General features: G+C 47.2%; 1 protein-coding gene across 1 annotated transcript; it reads left to right on the top strand.

Moving 5' to 3' along the window:
• Positions 1-232: 232 nt before the first annotated feature.
• On the top strand, positions 233-27334 carry PGM1 (phosphoglucomutase 1). Its single transcript, XM_074875844.1, has 11 exons — positions 233-520; positions 15058-15220; positions 15499-15645; positions 16798-16923; positions 17909-18099; positions 18527-18681; positions 19279-19394; positions 22577-22712; positions 24372-24555; positions 25581-25715; positions 27073-27334. The coding sequence occupies exons 1-11, from the start codon at positions 275-277 to the stop codon at positions 27160-27162; spliced, it is 1689 nt and encodes a 562-aa protein (XP_074731945.1). The 5' UTR covers positions 233-274; the 3' UTR covers positions 27163-27334.
• The last annotated feature ends 211 nt before the right edge of the window (positions 27335-27545 follow it).

Raw genomic sequence — 27545 nt, 5'->3', positions numbered from 1 at the left:
CTCTCCCCACACAGAGCTTGGCAGCGCAGCCTCCGCACCCCCGAGGACTGCCGGCGCGGGGCCCGCGGCTCGGCGGGCAGGCTCCCGTCGTCTCGCCTCCACCTCACCGCCGGTACGAGACTGGGAGCGGGAGGGAGCGGGAGGGATCCCCCCCGGTCTCCCGGCGCCTTTAAGGGGCGGGCGGCGGGGCGGGAGCGGCGGCGGGGCCGGCTGTGGCTGCGGCTCCCCCCGCCCCGGTGCCGCGGCCGGCCGGAACTCGGTGCGGCGGCCGGCCATGGTGCGGATCGTGACGGTGAAGACCAAGCCGTACGGCGACCAAAAACCCGGCACCAGCGGGCTCCGCAAACGGGTGACGGTCTTCCAGAGCAATGCTCACTACACCGAGAACTTCATCCAGAGCATCCTGGCCACCGTGCCGCCGGGCGAGCGGCAGGAGGCCGCGCTGGTGGTGGGGGGGGACGGCCGCTTCTACATGAGGGACGCCATCCACCTCATCGTCCGCATCGCCGCCGCCAACGGGGTAGGGCTCCAGCGCCGCGCTCCCCGACATTCGCCTTGGCCTCTCGGCGGGGAAGCGGTACCGGCCCGGGCCGGAGGCTGGTCCCGCTCCGCGGGGCTCCGCGGGCAGCGCAGGCCTGCGCGAGGGGAGCGGGGCGGGGTGCGAGCTGCCAGCGGGAAATCGCGGGCGCTTTGCGTGTGTCCGCGGAGTGGAAGTAAATCGGTGAACGACACGTCAGCGCGGGAACTACATTTCACACAGGAAAAGTCACTTGGTAGACTTAGAATCATAGAACAGTTCGGGTTGGAAGGGACCTTAAAGCCCATCTCGTCCTAACCCCCCTGCCAGGGACCTTCCACTAGCCCAGGTTGCTCAAAGCCCCGTCCAAGCTGGCCCAATACATCCAGGAGCAATCGGACATCTGCAGGTGCAGAGGTGGGGATTTAAGTGCAGCTTTCCTGTTACTGCTTTTTCTCTCTTTGGGTCATAGTTGTTTTTTTGCAGCTAACAGCACAAATCAGTGGCACGTCGTGCAGGGGGTGAGGTGCATTGGGTGGGGAGCAACATTCCATTCCGTGACGCTGGACTGCGTCTCGCTGCTGGAGGCTTCATCCCTGTTGATTCGTCCTGGCCCTGTCACTTGGTCAGCCCAAGAGGAGCCCAGCAGGGAATGTGATGGTGGTAGGGACAGCTGCACTGAAGCTGAATTTGGAAGGGGAGACTTTTCCCTACATTTGGTCTTTTCCAAAAGAAAATCATCCCCTTCTCCTGGGACACCTGACTCCACCTTGTCAGCAGCAAGCTTTCTTCCTCATAGACCCAACAAGGAGGGTGGCCTGAGGATGCTTGGTGGTTAGGGTTGGACATTAGGGTAAAACCTTTGAGTTACCTATTTCAGCTTCCCAGTGGCAATCAGATGCCTCAAGGCCTTTAAATGTCTGGCTTCTTTAGAAAAAATCAATTAGAGACTGCTGCTACCTTATAGCATAAAGAAGCAAATAACGGTCTAAGCCATATAGAAATTTGTCTTTCGTGGGGTTTTTTTTGAGATGGGTGTTCCAACTTTCAGTCCATGTCCCAGCATCCCTTAGCAGCAGCCGCTTTGCTGTGTGCACCTGTGGAAGGAAGGGATAGTGCAGCCTTCACTGACAAGAAAAGCAGCAGACACTGGTTTATTTATTTGTTCTAAGAAGGGGTTGGAGTTGAAATGTACAGTGTTCGTGCCTGACTGCGTGCACAGACAGCACCTTGGATCCCTATGAATAAGCATGCTAGGAGATTTGTTCCCTGGGATAAAGCCTGGGTTTGTGCAGGTTTTGGATGTGCACCCAGGGCCTGGTGGGATGTGGCAGCCTTCCAGGCACCGAGGAATTCGCCGTCATCTGCACCTCAGCTTGATTCCAGAAGTAAGCAAGGGCCTGGAGGTAGAACCATGCTGGAATTTGATTAGGTGTTTCCTTGGGAGAGGGTTGAGGGCCAGTCGCTGCTCGAATCCTCCTCCTAATCGTGCAGACACTCATGTATGGCAGCATTACAGTGCTGAGCTTTCTGCCAGAGTTGCAGAAGCAGGTCCCAAGGGGTGCACTTGCTAATGGCCATTTGCCTTGTAGTATTTTGTCCGCATGAATTCAAAGTGCTAGGACAGAATTGGCTCTAAAGTCGGAAAAATGTTCTGGAAAGGCAAGAAAGAAAATGGGAGGTAGGGGAAGAAAACAGGTGAAAAAGTATGTGGGATAGGAGCCAAGACACTTATATGAAGTGAGACGTTTTACTTTTAAAAGCTTTTCATTCTGAATTGTTAATTTATAGAACAAGATACTGGCCATGGCCTGAGACAAAATGCTAGACTGTTTCAAGCAAAAATTTGGCAATATTGCAGCATTACCAGCCATCTACTGATGCAGGTTTTCTATACCTTTGTTGTAGCAGAACAGAGGTAGTGGTATAGGCTTGCCAGAGTGCTGTAATGCCATGAAATTACCCCATTTTTTCCCTGCAGAGATTCAAAGAGGACTGGCAGGTCAAAAGCACCGCAAAATCATAGATCTAAGTATCCCATTTAAAAAAAAAGAGGAGGAAAAAGACCGCCTAAAGGAGCATTGAAGAGAAGAGCAAAATATCCCCCAAATTCTTTAATAAATGAACAGCAGGTAAAGCCTGGGTAAGTAACCAGAAGGAGGTACAGTGAAGTGATCTACAGAATACAGAGCCATTGAAAACTTGATACACAACTGCTGGCTAAGTTTGAGGGGCACTGGCCTGGATAAGGCAGTGCAAGTATTGCATTGCCAAACTCAAGAATGGCAAAACCGTCAGGTCCCAAGAAATGGGGTGACTAAAAATAGAAAGTTTCTTTAGCAAATGCAAAATGCGGGTTTTTAATAAATTTCTGTGTACTTCCTCTCCTATTTTGGAATGGTTAGGGGATGCTTGCTCTCTGTAATTACAAGTTCCCTGATAGCTACCACAGTGTAGTTGAGTAAGAGCCCATGAAAATCCTGTTTCTTCACAATAAATGTGAAGTGACTGGAAGTTGCCTACCCTTCAACCCTTCTGTTGACCGGTAAGCATGTGTACTGCAGAACAGGGAACACATGGTAAGTTGTTCTGGAGACTGTGTTTTTTTTCTGAGTGCTGGGGCTCTCAGAGGGTCTCCTGATTCCAGCAGCCAATTCTCAGAGAATGACTGTAATTTCATGCTGAGAAATCCTGAGTAATACAGAGAAAACTCCAGAGGTGGCTGCACTGCCCCATCCGGACACTTGAACTGACTGCTGTTTTGTCTGTAGAGAAGTGATTATTACAGTGCATGTGAGGGAGTGGTATATAGTTACAGCATGAATGTGATAAACTGAAAACAAGAAGTAAGAGTAAAGATATAATGAAGATAAGTTTGGGCTACAGCCTTTTCTGACATAACTCTCCCGATTGCCTGACTGACAAGGTATGTTACACCAGGCTGTATTCACTCATCTGAAGTCAGCCAGCCAGCCACCTGCGCCAAAGCAGGCGCTGAAAAACTGTATTTATGGCCCTAGGGATTAAGAGGTGATTGGATTAATACTTTAAAATCATGTGGTTTTAAGATCTGGTTGAATGGTCCTCTTGATCCCCAGGAGAAACCTGAGGTCCACAGTTTATGATTGTTAGTTTTACAACGTAAAAAGAAAGGATGCTAAAGTGAGTTTTAGTGCTGTCTCCATCTGGAATGGTTAATATATAACTAAGTACTTATATTTGACTAGCAACAACTTAATTTGTTGTTGTGCGATTAAGGAATGTTTATCCTGTTTATGAGTTTGCATATATATGTCAACTAAAATAGAGGTGGTTGTTTTTGCCCTTCTCAGTTGGCATTCAGTGTAGCCTGCCTGCTTTGTTTTGGTCTGTTGTGCCAGGTTTCCTTCGTGTTTTTCCCACATAGTTAGCGAGTCTGACTCTTTAATTACGTGAACAAAAGCTTAAAAGCTCCTTGTTGGAGCATCACCTGTCAGTGTAGAACTGTGGCTGTACAATAGCTTTGTGTCAAAAGCATGCAAAAATTACAGATTTGAAGGGATAAATCTAGATGTGATTGTATAGCTAGCACCAGATTGATTTTCTAAGTTGTCACCTGCTATTCAACAAATCTACTGTGCCCCTGGTTCCTTCTTAAAGAAACAGATTTCAAAGTACTGCAAAGTAGCTGCGTTAAAGCAAATTGCTTGAAGGCGTTTTGAATGCCAGGCAGTGCTTTGCATGTTAAATACTAGCCCGGTTTTGTTTTACTGCTGCAGGACAAACGGTGCTTTTATTAGAAATACTGCTCTCTACCCTAGAATGTTTGGTTTCCTGGCTTGGCTGCTATTAACCTGTTTTTCCTACTCAATTATCCCAGGGAAACCAAGTGTTTAAACTCTGTTGCATTGCTCAGCAGCTCTTTATTTGCCACTGCTCTACTTTCGTAGCTCTGCTCCCTTTTTGTGTGCTGTTCTGCCATCCAGACCAGTTCCCTTTCAGACGGTGCTGAGCCTGTAACAAGCAGTACGGTGCGGTGCAGACTTGGGGAGCCATGTTCTGGTCCTGGCTAGAGTGTGCCCACGTTCCCAGCCACAGCATCCCAACTGTGGAAGGGGCATTGTGGGACCAGCACATCTGTGATCTGCTTTGGGCTTACTGATGGGAGGTGTTCGTTAACTGCTCACCCCTGTTTCAGCCTCACTTGTTTTTCTTACCTAGTTTTTAAGAAACCTGTCACTAGCGTCTCTTCTTGTTCGTGTTTCTGCACAATGATGTGCAGTCAGCCTTAGCCTTGTTGGTTTGCAGACCTTCATCCATTCAGCAATCAGCATCCTTATCCTGAAGAATAGAATCCCTCAGTCCTCAGGGTCAGATCTTCTCTTAAAGTAAAAAAGCTCCTGGTGTTAAAAACATCAAACTAAGGTGATGATAAAGTTCTTCCAAAAAGCAATGCCCACATACCAGAATTAGACGCAGCGATGCTAGATCCTACAGCCCATTAAGAAAAACCTCAAGTTCTAGTCCTTCTGTTTTTCTCAGAAGCAGAAGGGCAAATTGAGATGCGGTGTCTGAAGTAAGGAAATAAATACAAACTATGCCATCAGCATCCCCATCCCTGGCTTCAGATTGTGATGGGTTTTAGAAGATAACCATGCATGCAGCAGCTCTTACAGCTCGGAGACTGCTTTTACACTAGCTTAGCCTCCTTTTGCCTGTAAAGTTAATTGGCTTATATTGGTTTATAATTGAAGGTTATTAAGGCAGTCGTCAGGTTGTCCAGTTTCAGTGCCTCTTTGGAATTTTAAACTCGGCAACAATGAAACTCCAGTTCAAAGGAAGACCTAAGGTGCTTTGCAGTTAATCTCTGCAAATCCAGCAGACAGAGTTGAAATTCATACTAACAAATGTTTAACTGCAATCTCCTGGAGCAATGACTCCCTATAACCAGAAACCTCAGCTCTGGCTGTGCTGGTAGGGCAGCAGGATGGAGTGTAATGCCTTCTTGTTGTCAAGGCAAAGTTTGGGATAGGTGAGCTGGACTGAATAGGTGCTGCTTTTATGTTTTATGCCATGTCTGAGCTGCACCAGGATCAAGAAACGCACTGTGGTGGGTCCTTGCCACCCCATTGTGTTTCTCTCTGACCTAGCCAATGTTTTGGTTAATGTTACAGCTGCTGAACTGGAACATACCTTAGAAATAAACAGAAATAACATAGAATATCAGTAAGAAGTGCAAAAACAGATGCATAGGCAGAAGTAATAAAATATGAATGTGATATGTACATTTATAATCACAATACAAGTTGTATTAAGCAGCAGATTTGATGAGTAGACCACAAAGGCTGTTGGCTTATCATCCAGTTATCCAGAAAAACAAATGTTATTCCTAGATTTGTAAATAAAGTGGTTGTAAGTGAAACCCAGGAAATAAAGTCTCTGATCTGGGGTACCACCCCTCAGAGGGGTGCAGTCTGCTTGGGGGGGGACTCCAGCAGGAATGACCTGAGGTTGGGCAAATGGGGCCAGTGAGGAAGAAATGAACGTAGCCTAGAGGTGGGGAGGATGCTGGCAGTCTGCAAATGTCTGCAATGATGCTGCAGGCAGAGAGGTAACAAATTGTTCTCTGGCCTGCTGGGGAGAGGGAAAATGCAACAGAGGAGGTTTAAGTTAGACATTAGAAAGCGTTTTGGAAGCTTAAGGCTAATGAAAGGAGTGTGTTGCCTGGGGAGGTCACTAAATCTCTGCCTGGGAAAGCCTGTAATGAGAATGGTTTGGGTAGGATTGACTACAGCCCTTCCAGCCCTCTTTCCTGCTGCTGTACTTCAGCTGCTTTTTACCCCTGGGCCCACAGACGAAGCTTCTCTAGCACATCCTAGTAAGTCTGTGAGAAAACATTCGTGTATGTCTCCCCCTCTCCCCTTCTATCCACACTGTCCCCTGCTGCGTATAGACACCTCACTGTCATGTGTACGTACTGTGGGTTACCGGCTTGCTACCAGAAAGCAGCTTGGCTCTGTACACCTCAAACCAGAGCTTCTGTCCCTGACCCTGCAAGATTTAACCAGGTATGTCTCTGCTCCTCACACCAGCATCTGGCCGAGCCAGCCAGTACCCTCCCTCCGCTCCACAGCATTGTCTGCATTTTGTAATTCTGGATTTTTTGGGTTCAGGTGCTGGTTTCTAACATGATCCAGGGACAGGGGCTATCTCTCAGCAGACTGGGGCCAAAAATCCCAGAGCATTCCTGGGTCTGCTTGAGGTAAACCAGCTGGAATACCTCTCCTGTTCCCCAGTGCAGAGGCAGGACAGCAAACGCCAGGGCAGGCCGAGGTAATGTGCAGATTTGGGTGTGCTTTGAAAAGCCGACCTTTGAACAGAAAGTTTCTCAATCTTGGTTGCTGTTGTGTACTTCTCTCCAGGCAAAGAGAGGATCAACCCTGCAGGTGGTGGTTTCATCCCTAACCCTGCCTCTGCCACCCATCTTGCTTGTCTCTTAATTTTAACCAGGGTGCAGTGTAGGTACAGAACAGTGTCTCTTAATTCTGGAGTGACTCGTATATCCATGGTTGCATGTAAGGGTGCTCGTGCTGTCAAGATGGTCCCAGATATTTTGCCTTTCTGGAATTTCTACTTCAAAACCTGGATTTTTAATTAATTCTTATGGACACAAAGAGTTTTGCAGTTGGAACAGCACTCCTTGTATGACTAATAGGCTTGCAGTTGGTCTATTTATTTTACTTTGGCTCCATTTGTCTTGGCATTGCCGAATGTCACACACACAGCAGTGGCTGCCTGGACCGGAGTTGTACTCGGGCAGAAAGTGCGTGGTTTTGGCAGCTGATCAGCAGGGTTGTTCAGGGCTCCTGGCACCCTCTTACGGTGAGTGTGCAGGCAGCAGTGCAGGGACTAGAACTTTTCTGTGGGCAGGAGTTAGGGAAATGTGATTTCTGTCTTATGGGAAAGCCACAAAATAAGTGTGAAATACCTGATTTGACTCTGTTCCCTGGGATTTCATGCTGTGTACCTTTTTTTCTGTGTACCACAGAAAAAGAGCATAAGGACATAACACCCATCACCCTACGGTTGCTGTCAGAAAAATTCCTGAGAAGCAGGAAAAAGTTTGCATCTAAACACAACTCCACAGTAGGGTACGTTGACTTTATCCGCCCGCTGAATGGGGAGAGAGAAGAGTGAGAGAGAAGAATGGGAAGAAGCTGAAAGGAGAGGAGAAGGGCTGCTCACGGAGGAGGGGGCATCCTGCAGTTTGGAGAAGCCTGACCCAAGGGTGTTTGCAGGGGATGAAGAGTGAGAATTACTTTTCAGTCTGGCTTTTGCACAGTGGGTTCCCCACCTCCCAGCTATTTTGCTTGCCTGGATGTCAAAATACAAGAGTGTAGCTTGGAGGAAGGTTGTGCTGCAGGTGGGTTAGTGTCGGCGTGGGAGGTTGGGAGAGCCCAGCTGCCTGCTCCCAGGCTTGGGGAAGGCTCCAGACAGCCATGGCCCCAAGCAGGTGGGATGAAGGAAGATGGCAGAGCTCACATAGCAGGAGAGGGGAAGGGGCAGGGAGCGACAGTATTGAGCTCTGCAATGTTTTGGTGAAGTTTAAGTCCTCTGAAAATGTCTTGTCTTTTTACCGTTAACCAAATTCAACAATTCATAGTTTTAACTCTGTTCTGGTATGTCTGAAGTGCAAGACAGTAAAAGGGGACCTTTTACTGAGGTACTGCCTACAGCAGACTGGTTGTTTGGAGGGGGAAATACTCTCACCAGCCTCTGACTGCCATGAGGAATAACAAATATGACCACAAGGAAAAGTTAAGGAGATTGGGGTTGTTTACTGTAGCAAAGAGAGAGCAGTCAGAGTCTATATGCTAAAGGATTTTTTTAATGTGTGAGAAGTTGTCAGGAGGAGGATTATGATCAATTTGTTTTCTGTGTGTCAGCTCAGGACTTAAACCACAGCAAGGAAGATGTACAGCAGATTGTAGGAAAATGCTTTTAACTGCCAGGGCTAATTATGCATTGGCATGGCTTACCTGGAGAAAAAGATTTCAAGAACAAGTTATAGCAGCTTTCTGGAGGATGCCCTAGGTGTATTTGATCCTGCACCAGTGCTGGGGAGGGAGCAAGATGACCTGCTGTATTCCTTTCCAGCCTGTAAGTGATCTGTAATGATCACAGGCATCCAAGCAAAGCCTCCCAAATCACAGATCAAATGATCTTTCCCCAGTCTCTGCTCCAGACCTTAAGGTGGAAAGGATCCACCTTCGGCGAGCTTCTTTTCACCTCTGAATCTCTGGCCAACCGCGTGATCACCAACCCCTGTACCAGTCCTGGCTGGCCTATTACTGGTGATTTAGTTTATCCCAAATAGTGATGCCCATGTTGCAGGCAAGCCCTGGGACCAGGTGAGTGCCTCAAAGCTGGCATTGATGGATTGTTCTTGTCCCTATGCTTTACATGCACTAGCTCATCGCTGAATTTTGTATTTCCTTTGATAGAGTGTGTTTCATATTATGTATGTAAGCATGGCACTAATGACCAGCACCTTCCTCCCCAGCTTAATTTAGTTTGATTCCTCTGTCCAGTACACGTGCACTTAATTACACGCACAAATTCCTAACCCTGCATAGGCCTTTTCCCTGCCAGAAAGTCCACGTGCATCTCCTCCGTGCAGCCTCCAGAGCTGGTAGGTGGCCCGTGCCCTCCTCCTGTTACTTCACGCTGTGGCATTTCGCAGGGCAGTAAGTTTATCTCACTGGGAATAAGAAAGGAAAGAGCTTGCTTAGGCCTTTTCCTGCCAGGGGACTGGCTGGTGTGAGGCTCCTTATGGCTCGTTTTGGGAGCTGGGTTTTGTTTTCTGTGCCACTAGAGGGAAGCCTGTGCCTTTGCATGAAATTAAAGGGCGTCTCAGCTGCGGGATGCTGAAATAGCATGGGTGTATAAAATACAAACCAATTGTTTCTAGCTGCGTATCCCAGGCAGTCTCAGTGTTTGTGTGAAATATGTGTTGTCCTAGTTCTGCAGTACATGTGCCTCTGTGTGGTTTGGTGGGGAAAAGAGAGGAATTAAGGAATCAAATTCTGAGCCTGTGCAAAATAAATTGCTTCTGGGGCTCTGGATGGATCAGGCAGCTTGGTTCACGTGCGCTGTGTTCAGGCCAGTGCCCTGCAACGGCCTGGCTTTTGTCTAAGCCAGCGCTTGCCCCTTCGGCAGGCTTGGGTAGGTGGCTGTGTGGGGCAGCAGCCTTCGGGGTTCCCACAGATGGCTCGGAGAGCTTTGCTTTCTGAGAGCAAACCTGAATTAAATTCCCCTTCCTTGGGAATTAAATTCCCTCCCTAGGGAAGCTCACCTGGCTCCTTGGCTCCCTTGGGGGGGACCTGGTTGACGCATTCACAGAAGGTCAGGAGGAGCCTTTCTCTCCAGAGGTGTTTTTCTGCCTTCAGCCATGAGGTTTCCCCTCAGTCTTATACAAATTATCCAGCCCGATTTTAACCTACTGATGCATATAACAGGATCTCTTTACCCCTTGGAAGAAATTCTGTCAATTATTGGAGCAATGACAGAATCGGCACCTCAGGAAACAGTCCCCTGAGTGTCTTCATAAATTGTCACAATTCAGCTGTGTACACATCTCCTTTTCCCACCTGCTTTTTAATAATGGGACAAACTGAGTCATTACAAAGTGTATGTTCTTTAATTGCTCCAGTAATACCTATAAAGTGTTTCCAGCAGCTCGGCAGAGGACTCTGAGTGTTATTGAAGAGGTTTGGAGGAAACTGATGTCAGTCTAGCAAAGTTACCTTCCCCATGTTTAGGAAGATGATGCTTCATAAAAGTTTCTTGGTATCTGAGTCTCTTCTGTATGTGTTCAAGCTGCTGCAAAATTAATAGCTTTTTCAGATGCAGTTTTCCAAAACATTTTAATAACTCTGGGTGCATATACTGCCTTTGGTGAGGCTTGTGTGGGCATTCAGTTGAAACTGTTTCTCTTGTGGCTTTTTAGCTACTCTGGGTTTTTCTTAATGAAACAAAGTTTGACCCACTGTTCATCATGGATAATGTCCCCGTGCTTGAGAGGGAGCCCATGGAGAAGTCAGGTTGTCAGAGCAGGAGTCGTGTGAGCAAACTGTAGGTAACAGATCTGTTGCCTTCCATTTTAAGAGTGACCTTTAACTTGCCAGACTTTGCAAAATAACTCTAGCAGAGTGCTGCCATGCCCGCTGGAGGCTTTACCTCCCGGGGACCCACCGCCGCGGGGAGCGACGTGACGGCCGGCCCCAGCCAGCGGCCTGGCTCTGCCGTGCAGATCTGCTTGGCTGGCGAAAACGCCGGGCTCTGCACCGGGGCAGCACATCAGGGCATCCGAGCAGAGGGCCGAGCTGCTCCCCCCGTCACTCCGGGGAATCGGATCCACTGACGGTGCTGGGCTGCGGTGGGTGATAGCACAGAATGGCAAGGAGCTCTGCCAGTGGAAAACAGAAGATGATGAAGAAGACAAAAATCCCCTTTTCCCAGCCGTTTCAGTGAGGGACGGCAGTGTGGAATTGTGTATTCTCCGTGACATTGATCCTCCACAACAAGTGCAAGAAAACGTCTTCAGTTACAGAAACCACATTCAGCTCAAGGTTCAAGGAGCTATTTTTGGGTGCTCAGCAGCTTCACTGAACTTCTGTCTAATAGGTGGGCCATTCCTGGTGTCAAGATTGATTTTTGTATTTTGGCATAGTTTACTTTTTAAATGCATTTGTATGGAAAAAGAACATGGAAGACGCTCCTCTGCCTGTGTTGACCATGGCAACAGCTCCTTACAACGATCAGAAACCAGGAACCAGTGGATTACGGAAGAAGACCTTTTATTTTGAATCCAAGATGAACTATTTGCAGAATTTTATCCAGAGTATATTTTTTTCCATAGATTTAAGAGATCGACAAGGATCTTCTATGGTAGTTGGAGGCGATGGGAGATACCTTAATAAGTCTGCAGTGGAACTGATAGTCCAAATGGCTGCTGCCAATGGGGTTGGTAAATGTTAAATGACTACATTCCTATAGTTGTGTAGCTGATAAATGCAGAAAACATAATAAATTAGTCACTACGAGATTTAATTTCCCCAAAGACTATACTCAACTGCTAATAGTTAACTTTTTAATGGAAAATCATTTTGGTAGTACAAAAATTACTCTTTTTTCATTTTTAAGTGATGCAGTTGAAGTATGTGGGAATACACGTGCAGCAAAGAAAATAAATACTGCTGGGTTTTTGTGTGTTCTCATTTTGTGTTTTGGCATGCTGCAAGCTCTTGGCACCTGTGGATTTCATAGTCTCTCCATCAGATCATAAAACCCTGATATTGTTACGAAGTGAAGAATTGGTGGAGCCATGGCTCGCTGTTCAGTGGCAGCTCGGCAGAAGCTCCTTCAGCACTGGTCTGAGCTGCTCAGCAAATGAAAAGGCAAAACACAGGGTTGTTTTGTTTTGTTTTGTTTTTTTCTCAACAGGTGTAAGTTGTGGCTGTTTGATAAATACTCTGGGAGCCTTTGAAAACTGAAAAAAGATGAGAGTTAGCAAGTGAGTGGCAACCTTTACAGTGGTCTCTGATAGTGCTGGAAGTCTGTGTTTCAGAAGCAGAACAGAACACTTGTCTGTTTGCGGTAGAGCACGGTTCATGCACTGCAAGACTCTTGGGCACTGAAGTTTTCCGTTTGCTTTTTAAGAAAAAATGACTCTGCTATCTGTCCTGAGTCTCTTAGTGCAGAGCAAAACTTTATGCTGAGAGACCTGGCTCTTAGGAATTTGTTTGACGGAAAAACTTAGCTGATCACAGCAGGGTAGTTTGTAATGAATGGATGACTAGGAGGAGAGATTTTTTTAATTATTTTTTTAAAATCTACATATTTTCCGTTTTGGAGAAAAAAAAATCCTTTGGCATTGCAATTTAATGTGTTCCTCTTAAGCCAGTGTATGGAATGAGCAGAAGAGCTGGAAAATGTGCACAATTTTCCTGCTGCTTGGACTGCTTGACACTAGGACAGATTTTCTGCTGGTAGAGGCTGATCTTCACCAGCTGAGACTTTTCTCATGCATTTCTTTCCAGTGGTGTGACCCATGTCTGGCTAAAATCTAGTTTCACTGCTGGTTTTGATATTTTTCATTGATTGTTTTTATACAGTCAGGCTAGTACCTGCGACTATCTGCGTTGTGCTCATCTTGCTCTATAGAATAGAAGGGATGAGTCCAAGGATGTTTTCAAATACAAATAACCACAAGAAGGGGATGTATATTGTGTTTTGTGTATGCAAAAAATCTCTTTGTTGGTGTGTGGCAGAGACAGGTACTGTTACCTCTACAAATGTGGGATCAGCAGGATTTCCAAATTGTGCCAAGCACACTTGCTACATTGGTGGCATCACATTGCATGTTTTAATGATGATTATTTAGGTTAAAGGAAATGACCAAGGTGGTTTGTCCACTTAACCTGACTTCTGAAAATACAAGTGGCTGTATTCAGAGACTGTAACTGTGGCACAGTGTATAGCATTGGTACATCTTGTGGTGCATCTCTTTTACAGAAAGGGGACTGGAGGGGTGTGCTGATGACATGATGGAGCTGTAGACACCAGCTTCCTTGGCCTGGAAAACATGTTTTTGGTGTGAAAGCAGCAGCCTACATCACTGGGGGGCAGGGGGGGGGCTTCAGGAGGTCTCTTTCATTGACTGTGTGCATCTTAATGGTGCTTTCAGTAAAACCAGGGTTTGCTTGGATTGTTTCAAAGTGCTGCAACCCAAAATCACTGCACAAAGTGGGTCTGTTTGTGAACAGGTCTGTTTTGAGCATTCTGTGAAAGGTATTTCTGCATCGTTACATCCTTTGATTTTTCTCATAAGAAATTCCAGGGAATTAAAAAATGATTAAGTGTAAATTGCTCCACACGCTGCTACACTGAGCGACTTTTTCCAGTGGTTACCACAAAGGATTTAGCATTGGATGGGAGGGGAATGACAGCTGAAAACCTCTGAAAGCCAAGGAGGACCCCCAAATCAGAGGGAAGTTTGTGTGGAGACAAGTTTTTCTTCTTTGCCTTCCTTGCTGCAGGAGCAGTGATGCACATGCAAAAGCCACAGTTCAGATGTGCAGGGAGGATGGTTTGGGTAAGGACAATGGATTTGATGTGTTCACCCAGCTCTCCTGCAGCTGCTCTGTGGTTTGGGAGGGAAACTGGCTTGTCTTGCCAGTCCATCACAGCATCCCTTGAGCTGCACACGAGGTCTGGCAGAGCACTTCCCCCCCCCTCGAAGGGAAGCTGAGAAACAAAAGATGACGTTTTAGAGAGGATTTTCCTGGAGACTGCATTAATTCTCGGTGAAACTAAAGGAGTGAGACTTGGAGGCTGGAATAAAACATGAGACAAGGTGTGCTGGCTTGGACTGAGAATGGGGGAAAAAGCAAAACCCGTGTAGGTTGGGCTACTTCAGATGAAATGTATGGTGTAATAAACTAGTGCAATCAGCCTGGCAGATGGGCACTGTGAGGGCTGGAATACTACCTACTATGGCCAGCTGAAAAGAAAGTAATTCACTTTGGGTTTGTAAACTGCTGTTTCACATTTATGCTTGTTGTTTGCTAGAGGTGCAGTTCTTTCAGTGGCGCCTCGCTTGCCCAGCTGGTCTCTGACAGCTGTAACGTGTGATAACTGATCGGCAGCAAAGCTGGGGCTTAGCACCAGGCAGTGCCGCGGGAGAGGAATCGCAGTCATCCAGTGCCCTTGGCTTAGCACCGAACGCGGACCTTCAGTCTGGGAGCGCTGCCTTTTGTTTCCTGGTTTATCTTGTGTTTGAATGAAGTTATTCCTCTTTTCTCCGCCGTATACAGGGTCTAATCTCCTCGGCTGATGGAGAGTAGTCTGGTATTTTTTAAAATCTCTGTCACCTCATTTGGGGGCTGTGGTAAGGAGCGTGTTCTTCCAGAAAAATATTCATCTTCCATTTTATTACATGAACTCCAGCAACTGGATCCTGATTACTTTGTATTGCTTAGCACATTGCTCTGGATTTAATCTTGGTGATATTACTAAATTTATGGGAAGGAGGTGTGTTACCTGCTGCGAGTAAGAGAATCTGCAGCTGGTCCCATGGGAGTAGTGACAATGACCGATTTTTGTTTTGTTTTGGCTTCTCAGTCCCATTGTGTCTTTTGAAAGCAAAGTTCAAGACCATAACCAAAGGGGTTTGGGTTTTTTTGTTGCTTAGATGCCTCTGGAAAGCTCAGCTCTTCAGTGCAAGCTGCCATTCCCAGTTGAGCTGCAGCATTCATAAAGAAAAATGCTAAAAAGGCACAACAGAGCAGGGTCAGATGCTGACCTTCACTGTATGCAGTGGAGAGCTTCGGCAGCCTCCCAGGAACAGGCTGTTTGCTTGCAGAGAAGCAGCACCTCTGCCATCAGCACAGCTCCAGGGGGCTCTGGTTTACCTGTCGCCAGCATTTGGGGTTTTTGGGAGTTTTGCTGGTTTTCGGATTTGGGACTCACAATAGTTTGTTTTGCTCTTTAATTTTCAGATTGGCCGCTTGGTCATCGGGCAGAACGGCATTCTCTCCACCCCAGCAGTGTCCTGCATCATCAGGAAAATCAAAGCCATCGGTGGCATCATTCTGACGGCCAGCCACAACCCCGGTGGGCCCAATGGGGATTTTGGCATCAAATTCAATATTGCCAATGGAGGTAAGGTCGCTTGGTTCGGGTTGATTTGCTTTGTTTGGCCATTTCTTGTGTTGACCCCAAGGAACCTAATTTAACTGTCTTAATATCACAGAAATCCAGTGCCCTGAACAGTGGGTTTCCCTAAACAGAACAAGTGATTGATCTGCTCCCCTCATACCCTGATATTTCTCTCCAAGGGAGGTATTTCCAGCCCCGGGTCTTTTGCTGTACTTCTGAAGTGCACCTCTCTTGCAGTCTGATTCTTTAATGTCTTCCCCCTTGACCATTTTGTCTTGCAGGTCCTGCTCCTGAAGGTATCACGGACAAAATTTTCCAAATCAGCAAGAAAATTGAAGAGTATGCAATCTGCCCAGATCTCCAGGTGGACCTGAGCACCATTGGGAAACAGCAGTTTGACTTGGAGAACAAATTCAAGCCATTTACAGGTAAATGACTGTTCTTTCTCTTGGAAAGTTTCCTTTCAGGTGGGGTTGGTGTGGACCTGCTGTGAATGGGCAAGGACATTTGGTGTTTCTGAAGGACGGACAGAGCCATTCTGACCTCTCCTTCTCATCTCTTGGATAAGCCAAGCAAGGACATTGGTTCTGATCACCCCCCTGGCATCCTGTTTTGCTTTTTTTTTTTTTTTGCCTGCATCTTACTTTGTGTAGATACTTTAATTATATCATTGTTTCTGTCCTATAAAAAGTTGTACTAGTTAGGTAAATCTGATCCATCAGACTTCACTAAAATCAGAAACTGTTTTGTCTGTAAGGTTACCATTGACGTGTACTTGTGAAACAGACAGCTCTGCAGTTAAAGTGCATTTTTCTGGTTAAAAATTACAGTGTTTAATCTTTGTAACTGATTTTTTTTTTTCCATGGTTTCACATATAAAAGCTCTCTCTGTGAGTGGGAAAGCCATTACATTTCACACATGACTTCTGTCAATTAGCAGTGAAATATGAAAATACATTAAAAAAAGACTTTTGAAAAACACTTACTGCAGGTATTTTTTACCATCTCCTGGTGACCTGTGCTTGTAATTAAAAAACCCCACAATTAAATCAAAAGATTATAAAAGTTGGTATTTCTCTCAGTCCCCACTTCTATATAGTGTGATTTTTATGTTAATGGTGTTTTCATGGCTCTGTGTTTATATGGCCTGTTAGTTGCAAAGGTGCAACTCTTTCAAACTATTAGGTGCACAGTTCTCTTTGACTTTGGAAATTGGAGATCTGATTTTTTTTTTTTTTTTTCCCTTTTAATGCCACTCTGCAGGTAAGTGGAGTGGGACTGAGCCCTCTCAAAAGAAGTCCAGGGAGCTGTAGCTGGGAACAGTGTTTGTCTTAAGGATTTTGTTGGTCCATTTGGTCTGTAACCCAATTAGCAGTGACAGCCTGTAATTAAATTCTTAATATAGGACCATTATTATTGTCTTTATGAAATGATTCTGTGGGATGTTTAAAGGCTTTGTGCTGAGCCCTGGCCCTTTGCACTGAGGACTGTCAGCACCCTGCCACATGTAGCAAAATTGTTTTTCTGCAAAGATTTCAGACTCTTGAGAATTGGTCTCTTATTTACTTTTTTTTTTCTAGTGGAAATTGTGGATTCAGTAGAAGCTTACGCGAATATGCTGAGGAACATCTTTGACTTCAGTGCGTTAAAGGAACTGCTTTCCGGGAAGAACCACCTCAAGATTCGCATAGATGCTATGCACGGAGGTACGGGTGGGCTTGGGTGTGTCCGGCGCTGGGTGTCCCCGGGGCTTTGTCATCTGCTTCAGAGAGAAAACTTTCTTCTGGTGTCTACATCCATCATTTGTAAATTTGTTTCTTGAGTTCTGCAACATGCGTTTTTCTTTCAGCAGGCAAACTTTTTACGGCTTTACGTTGTTTTCTTTTGTCAAATGTTTGGACTTGGGAAATGTTGGGGGTTCGGGGGGGGGGTTGATGTATGGCTCACCCATGTCAATCCACACCTGAGAGGCAGAGGATGATGCTGTGATCCGAGCTGCCCTGGCAGACTCGGCATCAGTTGATGTCCCACGGAGGTCACAGCGGTTAGCCAGAGGTCTGCCCATGGGTATTTTGAGTACAAAAATGGGACTATTGGAGTGTTCTATATCATTTAATCTACATGCCAAGCTTGTGAGTCTCCGTAGACATTTTCAAGAGTTCCTTAGCTTTCTTAGCATCTTGTTTCCCTTGTCTCCAGGCCATTCCCATTCTTACGCTCACTTATTTTTTATTGTCTACATTACTAGCTTTTGAGAGCAGTAAATCCTTTTGTACTGCGGGGTGCCTGTGAATCCCACATGTGTTTTGTTCTGTTATATGGGGCTGTTGTACTAATGCCTCGGTGAACTCGGGGCATAAGCCCTTCACAGGGGGGTCCTGGCTCGCGCGCTGAGCCCTGGCATAGGCTCATCCTCACTTCTAAACCCATGAGTGGTCTCTTTATTTATCAGGACAGCCCCTCAGCTGAAAAGCTTACTTTGACAAGAGCTTGTGTGCCTGGATGGGTCAGGCTTAAGCACACCTATGTGCTACTTGGGGCTTTTGATGTGAGCATTTCTGTTTTAGTACCTTAAACCATATAAACTGACCCAAAGTGAGCAGACTGGACGCCTGGGTGGTTATGTGGCTGGTGCAGAGCTGCCTGAGGGCAGAAGCTGACTCCTTTCCTCTTCCTGTTTTGCTGTGATAGTTGTGGGCCCTTACGTAAAAAAGATCCTGTGTGAGGAGCTCGGAGCCCCGGCAAATTCAGCTGTGAACTGCACCCCGCTAGAAGACTTTGGTGGCCACCATCCCGACCCCAACTTAACCTACGCTGCTGACCTGGTCCAGACCATGAAGACAGGAGAGTACGACTTCGGAGCTGCCTTTGATGGAGACGGGGTAAAGGGGCTGTTCTATATTCACCTTTTTGCCCTTTAGTCAGCTGTGGGGGACTGACTGCTCAGCTGCTTTTAGGCAGAGGAGGACAAAGGCAAAGACCTTTTTTCTCCTTCTCTCCCTTCTGTAATTGCAAATAGAAGTGAACCACTTGCTGGAGTTTGCCACCATGGCAATAGTTGGCTACTGTGTGAATAATGAAGTCCAAACTGTATTTAAATAGCTTTAAAGGCTGTGAAAAATCAGCAGGAAGGTGAAATACTATACAGGTGCTGCTGTTTAACTTCTTCAAAACTCTGTATTTATTTCAGTGCAGTCAGAAATCTCTCCGAGTTGTTGGGTTTATAGGCTGCGCCTGCCAAGTAGAACAACTTTGTAGCCTTTTTGTGCTAAGCAGGGATGAGAGCTGTTTCTCTCTTGTCTTCACCAGGATCGCAACATGATTCTTGGGAAACATGGCTTCTTTGTGAACCCCTCTGACTCCGTCGCCGTCATCGCTGCCAATATTTTCAGTATCCCTTATTTCCAGCAGACTGGAGTGCGTGGCTTTGCACGGAGCATGCCCACCAGCGGGGCTCTTGATAGGTACTGTCTACCTCTGTGCATGGTGGGAGAGGGGAGGGGAGCCCTGCCGAGGAGAGGGACTGTCCCTTTTTTGTGGTTTACCACACGTCTGTAGTGGGGAACGAGCGCGTGGTCTGCCTGAAGGGTGAAGCAGTGCCAGGGCTGTCTGCCAGGGGAGCCAGTGAAGTTTAATGAATTAAATCCTGGTCGGGGACATGGCAGAGCTGGGCTGCGCTCTTGGCTCTTTCTCTTCTCTGCAGATAAGCCCAACCAATGGTCCTCCCCATCTTTTTTTTTAATTTTAAAGTTGATAGTGATACTTTCTTCGTTAAATGCTTTGAGATCTACAACTTAAAATTGCTTTAGAAGAGCTACGTGTTCGTATTTATTCTTTGGTTGCGCATCCCACCCATTTCCCAAATGTTATACGGGGATAAAATAGAGAATTGCTGTACAAAGAATTGTTTATTGTAAAAAAACCAAAGCAGTGGCATGACCTGCCTTCAGTGTTACCCCAAAAGAGATGCTTGGTAGCAACTGAAGCTCCTGCTGCAGTTATTTCACATGGGAGCGCTAAGAGTCCAGCTGTGATGTGACTTAGCCTTCTTACCTTTGAAGGGTGGCCCACGCTACAAAGATTGCTTTGTATGAAACTCCAACTGGCTGGAAGTTCTTTGGAAACTTGATGGATGCAAACAAACTGTCTCTGTGTGGAGAGGAAAGCTTTGGTACTGGTAAGTCAGCATTACTGATTTCACCAACGATGGTATTATTCCTCCTCTTCGTTCTTTATTGCGCTGGGTCGCTTGGGATTTGTCTTTTATGTGTAGTTGTTAATGCTTCTTAAATAATAAAATAAAAAGCTTGCAAGAATCACTGGTGGAAACGAACACAATGCTAAAAGTTTTGTGAGGCAAGAGCTAGTTCTTTCAGTTATTTAGGAAGGCATATGTAGATACGCAGGAAGTTTAAGGGCCTCTTTACTAGCCCGGTCATTGAGTCTATGGGGATTAAGTGCAGTGTTAAATGTATTTTTCAACTCTTGGTGGCCAGGAAAACCTTCTAAATGTTTTCATTTCTGGAAAGAAATATGGTTTGGAGCATGCAGTTTTATTAGGGAAGGTTTCAGGTCACTATTAAATCTCTGAGCTTAATAGGGCCCTCATTTTCCTCTTCTAAAAACAAGGTATGATTTATAAAGTTTAAATTAACACTTGCCTTTGAACAGTCTAAGCAAGTTATTAGGTTACTGAGAAACAAAGTGAACATCTTAAGGAATTTACTAGGGGTGTGCACGTGACACAGAACTATTATTTGTGGAGGGAAGTTAAAGTGAGCAGATTTCGCTCCGCGTCGGAGTGGTGTGCTCCAAACACGCAGAGTTCCCGGGAGGCCTCGACAGTTTCTGACTTCTCCCGTGGCATCTGCTGCGTGGTTTTAACGTCCTGACTGTGGAAATGGGACCTTCCCTAATTCATGCACAAAGGCTGAGTTTTATCTGGTCTGAATTCTCCCCGAGATCTCGTTTTTCCTATTTTCTAAAGACCTCTGAAGACAGGGGCAGCTGATAGGATATGCAAGGCAGAGGGTCTGGAGGGAATTTCGGTTGGATGATTTCAGGCTCAAACCTTGTGTGTTTTCATCCCACCATCCCATATTTCAGAAAAACATTTTAGCCTGTGCGTGGGTGTCTCGGGGCAGGGATGGCCTTAAATCCCCAAATGCCTGAACTCAAGTGCTTTGTGGAACTGGGGTGCACAACTTGACATGAAAGGATTACCCCAGCTTTGCTGTGGGTGAGGAAATGGCATCATGGACTCTGTTTGAAAGCAGTTTGCTCTGGGGCTGAAGCAATCTTCAGTGACAATATTTTTGCAACCAGATGCTGTTCTGATACATGGGATTTGGCCTCAGGTTGGAAGGAAAGGGGAATTTCAGAAAATGTGGTATATCTGTAAAGAAATCTTGAAGTAAATCATGATTAAAGAAAGATTTTGGAGTTCTTCCCTGAATGATTTCAGCATGCGTTAAGTTTATGTTCTGGACTTTGGCTAATGAGAAGGTAGTGGCATTTTGGTAAATAAATAAAAAACAAAACGCAGCAAATGATTCATGGAGCTGCTGATAGGAGATGGTCTCTAATGAGCAGCTTTCTAAAATTGTTTCCATCTTTTATTGTATGAGCAATGAGCTCATAGTTTCTCTCCATCCCCCAGTAGGTAAGTGACTCTACATTACAAATAAAAGTTTCTGATTCCATTTGCAGTGGGGGCTGAGACACAGGTTTGGGATTTTGGCCACGCAGCATCACATCTGAGTGGCCAGGGACTGAGGCAGTTGGGGGGGGGACGACACACGACACGCAGATTAAGAAAAGGCTCAGGAGTGTTGGACACCCCCCACCATGCAAAGGGGGTTTGTCCATCTGGCAAATAGGCTTTAAGGAATGAAAAGGGGTGAGGAAGGTTGTTTGATGGCAAGTTAATGAGGAGTTGTTTGGAGCTGAACAGAATGTGAGTGCTGAAGGGGAGCGAGGTGAGGGAGCAGCCAAATAGACCCAGTAAAAATTGAAACAAACTGTGACCCAGTGGGACTGGAGTCCAGGAGCAATTAGAGTAATGCGACATGACAGAATTCCTGCTTGCTTTCCTGGGTATTTTATTCCAGCAATAAGTTGATACATCACATGGGACTTCTGTTTATTTAGCATTCCTCTCCATCACCTCTGTACAGCTCTCTCCGCTGTAAAGGACCGTGAGGATAATTTATCGCTGCGTCCACAATAGTGGGATTTGTGCAAAGCACCCCGTAACCCAAGCCCCAGCCCCCAGCCTCTTTCCCCAGATGATTGCCCACTCTGGCAATTCTTGGGAGGGTAGAACGGCAGCTCAGGAGTGCTCTTTGCGTTAGCAGCTGTACCCTGGCTCCTTGGGATTTCATTAATACCTGGTTGGAGGTTTTCCAGAGCTCAGAGGATAGAACTCAGAAGCTGTGCGTCTGTGGGGCACAGCAAGACACAAGCCTAGAGCCTGGCTTGGATGTATTCTGGGCTGCCATTTGATCCCTCATTTAATTTAGGTGCTCAGGGTGCTGTCTAAGTTGCAGCACCCTCTCGGGTTTCCCCAGGGCCTGGGTGCTGTGCAGTGCCTGCCCCGCCGCTGGCAGCCCCGGTCCAGCTCGCCTCCAGGGCAAGGCTGGGCTCGTCTCTGACGACCACCTCCTCTCCGTTCGTTCAACTCTTGCTTTGGAGGGGTCCTCTTTTAGACAAAACAGGGTCTTTTACAGCCTTTCAGTGCCTGGCGTGTGGGAGCGAGAGCAGGCACGAGCCGCTCTCGGGGTTTCCACACGTGAACGAAGTCTCTCCTTGCACTGCTCGTTGCCGTCCAATGAGCTGCTCTTCTCTCCGTTGCGGCGTAATTGCAGAGTCGTTAGGGTTTGGCATCCTCAGCGAGGGCTGACATTTTTCTTGGTGCTCAGCCAGAATATGTGCTGATCAGAGCATGCTGATTTGGCAGACGGTACGTGACAGCTGCTTGAAGAGGTTGATGTTAGTCCTTCCTGAGCTGTTCCTTTGCATTTGCCTTTTTTTTTTTTTTTTTTTTGACGACCTTTTTACTGTGCATTCCCCATTACTTCCTTGGGAACAGAATTAAGGATCTGTGAACAATGAGAGTGTGTGTGTGTGTGTGTGTGTGTGTTAAAAGGGGCCAAATGTTTTATTTGGGCTATAGCTAAAAGCAGATGATATCTTGAACCGTTTTAGCAATACAGCAGGGTTCGAACTCATGAAATGCCTTCCATTTGTGAGCTTGCACGGCTGCCAGTTGGCTGGAGGAGAGGAGACAAGGTAGGGCTGTAGCATGGACTCTGGCGTGAAAGGAGGTGGGAAATGTGTTTGTGCTGTGGCTCTCTGCAGGCTCCGACCACATCCGGGAGAAGGACGGGCTGTGGGCTGTCCTGGCTTGGCTGTCCATCCTAGCCACTCGCAAGCAGAGTGTGGAGGACATCATGAAGGATCACTGGCAGAAATACGGCAGGAACTTCTTCACCAGGTGGGGAAGGTGCTCCTGACGCCTCATGCTCGCCTCTGTGTTCATCCCTCCAAGCTCAGAGCCCCAAGCACTGATGGCACCAGCCTGTGCTACCGCAGCACTGCTTGGTCCTGCTGCGGGAACTTAAACCTCCCCCAGCAGTTTGCTGCTGCAGGCAACATCTCTGGGTTAAACTAAACAGTAGGTATTCACCTTGACCTTTCACAATGTCCAGTTTAGGATTTGTTACTCTAAACATAAATCTAGTAAGTACCAGAGTCTGCAAAAGCTGTACATTTTATATATGCAAGGTGTCTTTTTTTCTTTTAAGAGTCTTTTTTTGCCATTGGAACAGTATGTTTCTTGAGACCACAAATCACAAGTTAATTTGTAGTATCTTCAGTGATGGCAATGTCTTACTGAACGGATGCCCAGCTCCTAGGCCATTATTTACGTGGCTGAGTTTCTGACCAGTCCCAAATACTCCAAATTAAACTGCAGTAGGTGTGAAAGATGAAAAGGGAAGGAGTGAGAACAAACCTGCCTGTAAGCAGGGGTGGGAACACCGGCTGGAGTGAAAGCATCAGGCAGAAATCTTTAAGCTTGGAAGACCTACATGAAAATTCCATCTCGAATTGCCAAATGAAAGAACGTGCCGTTTCCTTTTTTCTTCTTCTTCTTTTTTTTTTTTTTTTTTTTACCCCCCACCCCACAAAGCCAGCATACATCTGAGGCATTTAAACCTGTGGAAAAAATGCCAAAGTCTAGAATAAAAAGGCAGTCTTGTAGCACCAGACGTATGTCTGCATAGCAAGCGAAGTGCAGCGGAGGCAGGGTAGCAAGCCTGTGCGTGCTTCACCCAGCCAGCCGGGCAAAGCTCAGCGGCGCAGATCACACCGGCAACGGGAGTACAAAGTCTGGGATCCCGACGTGCGCCTCAGCCGCTCGCTGCTGCCTCTCTCACCTGGGTTCATGAGATCAAAGCTGGCGCTGGTATGTTATCGTGTGCTGCCATCACACCTGCATTTTGCTGTGGGACACGCACAAGGATGTTCAGGCAAAATTGTTATCGTGAGGAACCTGCTGAGATCCTATCGGCAGGATTTAGAATAAATTCTTTGCAGTCAGCATTGTTGGAGCCTAGCCCTCTGTCTTCGATATGCCTGGCACAAGGCAGCACCATTTGTGTTTTCAGCTCTCCCAAATCCAAATGCCTGTGATACACTGCAGTGTATCCCACGGATTTGTGTTGGGTTGTAGCTATATTGCTGCACAGATCCTCCTCTCTCCTCTTCCTGTCCTCTCCTCCAGCAAGGGCCTAGAGAACAGCTTTAAACTCCAACAGGGGAGGTTTAGACTGGACATTAGGAAAAAATTTTTCACAGAAAGAGTGGTCAGGCAGTGGAATAGGCTGCCCAGGGAGGGGGTGGAGTCACCATCCCTGGGTGTGTTTAAGGGTCGTTTGGATGAGATGTTGGGGGATGTGGTGTAGGGGAGAACTTTGTAGAGTAGGGCTGATGGTTGGACTTGATGATCCCAAGGGTCTTTTCCAACCTGAATGATTCTGTGATTCTGAGATCTACAGGGAAGACCGCAGTGTTTAAGCAAGGGTGTTACAAAACGTCGCTGCTCATTACAGCCTCCCCTTCCTAATCTTTGTGGTGTGGTGACTGGTTGCAGATATGACTATGAAGAGGTGGATGCAGATGCAGCTAACAAAATGATGAAGGATTTGGAGACTGTGATGTTTGACCGCTCCTTTGTGGGGAAGCAGTTATCGTGTGGTGACAAAGTCTACACGGTTGAGAAAGCTGATAATTTTGAGTACAACGATCCCGTGGATGGAAGCGTCTCCCGAAACCAGGTGGGCACCCCCCAGAGGGGTGTTGCGCTGTGTATTTTGGGCTTAATCTTTGTCTGTTGCATTTGCACCTCCTGTAAAGTCAAATGTTGCATTTGTCCCTTGGAAAAATCTTTTCTGCCCTGTGTTTGCTGGTGGGATCCTGCCCTGCGGGAGGGAAATTGCTGCCTTGGAGAGAGGGAAGGGCCTGGAGGGAGCAGAGCTTCCCTACAGCTGCCCCAGGAGGGGAAGGAGTGACGGCGCTGAGCTGAGGGGGATCCTTCGGGCGATGGGTCAGCAGCTGGGAAACGGGTTGTGCTGAATGAAGTGTTGAAGAACCCCACTGAAGCACGAGGCGCAAACCCTCCCGTTCAGGTTTTGTCTTGTCTCCAGCGCTAGAGCCCCAGGTTGCTGCAAGCAAATCCTCCCTAGATATGTTTGTCCTTGAGCTGGTAACACTCCTCATGTGCTTGTCCCCGAGAGGGCAGGCAGCAGGGCAGAGCGGCTATGACGGGGGATGAGGTTCCAGGCTCCAGAATTCACAGGGGTATTAAATACATGTGAGATGAGTAACCTGTCACCAGAGATCATTGGAATAAAAATGTCCTGTAGATCGATTGGTTTGAGAGCATCATGTGGAATCGGAGTGGGAAGGAAGAACGGGGAAATCCTGCCTTGCCTGTGGGGTGATAGGAGCGTTTTCCTTACGTCCTGCCTTCATGGAAGAGCAGTGGGTTGGTAGTGCTGTGTCTGACACAGAGTCGGGCCCTGGCTCTTGTTTCCAAGCAAGCGCTGGGGCCGGGGAGCTTACAGCAGCAACGCTTTGGGGTTCAGGAGCTTTAGCAAATTCTCCAGAGTGGGTTAGGAGGGACACTACCTCCTCTGGGATTCAGAGGGGGATAACAGAGGGGCCTTCTGTGGCTCCCTAAAGAGGACGAGCTCAGGGATCGCACAGGTCAGGCATCGCCACGCTGGATCTCGTGGCAAGTACCACAGGTGCCCAAGAGACGCGTAGCTGAGGCTCTTCTTCTCCCCTTCTGTCGTACCAGGGCTTGCGGCTCATCTTCTCCGATGGCTCCCGCATCATCTTCAGACTAAGCGGTACCGGCAGTGCTGGAGCAACCGTGCGGCTCTACATCGACAGCTATGAGAAGGATACTCAGAAGATACACGAAGACCCACAGGCAAGTGCTGCATCTCAGTTGGGGCACCGCTGGCACCCAGCCTTCCCAAAAAGCTTAAATCTTTGCTTAGCACTGCTTTGCTTAGGGCTACGTGGAGGTGCTAGGAATTTTGGAAGCAAGGGCTTTGGTATCTTTAATCCCAATATAAATAGATTTATTAAAAAAAACCCCTCTGTGTGAAACTTAATTACTCAAGCATGTCCAGAGAAGGGCAATGAAGCTGGTGCAGGGTCTGGAGCACAGGTCTGATGGGGAGCGGCTGAGGGAACTGGGGGGGTTTAGTCTGGAGAAGAGGAGGCTGAGGGGAGACCTCATCACCCTCTACAACTCCCTGAAAGGAGGTTGCAGAGAGGGGGGATGAGTCTCTTGAGCCAAGGAACCAGCGCCAGGACAAGAGGGAATGGCCTCAAGCTGCGCCAGGGCAGGGTCAGACTGGCTCTTAGGAAGTATTTCTTTGCAGAAGGGGTTGTTGGGCGTTGGAATGGGCTGCCCAGGGCAGGGGGGGAGTCCCCATCCCTGGAGGGGTTGAAGAGTCGGGTTGACCCAGCGCTGAGGGATCTGGTGGAGTTGGGAACGGTCAGGGTGAGGTTCATGGTTGGACTGGAGGAGCTTCAAGGGCTTTTCCAACTGAGATAATTCTGTGAACAAGTGTTATTTACTCAGAATCCCTCCCAGCTGCTCCTGCAGTTGCACCTTAATTTTCCTGTGTGTTGATGTGACATCTGTGGCTGGGTGCAGGTGTGGGGGGACACTGTTTCAGTCCCAATCTGACCACCTAATTGAAATGTTGCATCATTAGGGATAAAATGAGCTCATTCCTGTATCCAGTTTGGGAAATACTGGTTTAAAACAAATAAATGGGGGTAAAAGGATGCAGTTGTATATAAGATGACACTGATGTATTAAACTTAGTGCAGAACACAAGTTCTTTACAGCATCATTTAAAAATGCCGTTGACTTCTCTTGTAGGCACGGGAGGAAAAGAATCCTCGTTTTATATTCCCCAGCAAACCAGTCTTTGAGCTCTTTTTGTCTAATTTACTGTGCCTCTATTGACAAAAATACTAAAAAACCCCCCACATTCTGCGAGGCACGAACTAAACGATTTAACGTCCTGTGCTGATGACGCAGTGAGTTTGGAGCGCGGCACAACAAGGGTGGCAGCAGCAACCCCGGAGTTTCCTCTCGGAGTTTCCCTCACGGCACCGTTCCTCTCGCTGGGAACCTGAAATGGTCCCTCCCTCAGCAGCGCCGAGCTTCAGGTGTCCCGGGCTGACCCCCGCCGCCCGCGAGGGAAGGGTGGACGCGCCGGGTGGAGGCTGCTCGGGGTTCTGAGCCATCTCTTTCCTTCCTGCAGGTCATGTTGGCACCTCTCATCTCCATTGCGCTGAAACTTTCACAGCTGCACGAAAGAACCGGCCGCACCGGTCCGACCGTCATCACGTAAAGGCTTGGTCAGACACCGTGCCGGAGCGCACACCGAGTGAAGGAAGTCAGCCTGTCTCCCCTTTTATTGTCAAATCTGTCACTAACAAAAAGAATATTAATTTTATCTCTGTATTTAAGAACACTATTGAACTGCGAAGGATAGACAATAAAACCAGCCCCTGTCAACACTTTGTGTGCGCGTTGCTGTGCTGCTTTTCTGCGTCACACAGCGCTGCTGGCGATTTGTGTATGGTGCTCATTAGCACTGCCTTTTGCTTTAGCATATGTACTTTTTTTTTTTTGGCTTAAACAAAAGGCTCTAGAAATAACAAAGAGACAGAATTCTTCAGTAACACAGAGGGGTTTTTTCTATCTTGGAAACTTTCCTGGAAAAGAAGCACA

This window comes from Strix uralensis, chromosome 8 (assembly GCF_047716275.1).
Source record: "Strix uralensis isolate ZFMK-TIS-50842 chromosome 8, bStrUra1, whole genome shotgun sequence".
Taxonomy (NCBI): domain Eukaryota; kingdom Metazoa; phylum Chordata; class Aves; order Strigiformes; family Strigidae; genus Strix; species Strix uralensis.
Note: the sequence above shows the minus strand (reverse complement) of the source record. Positions and strands in the feature narration are given on the sequence as shown.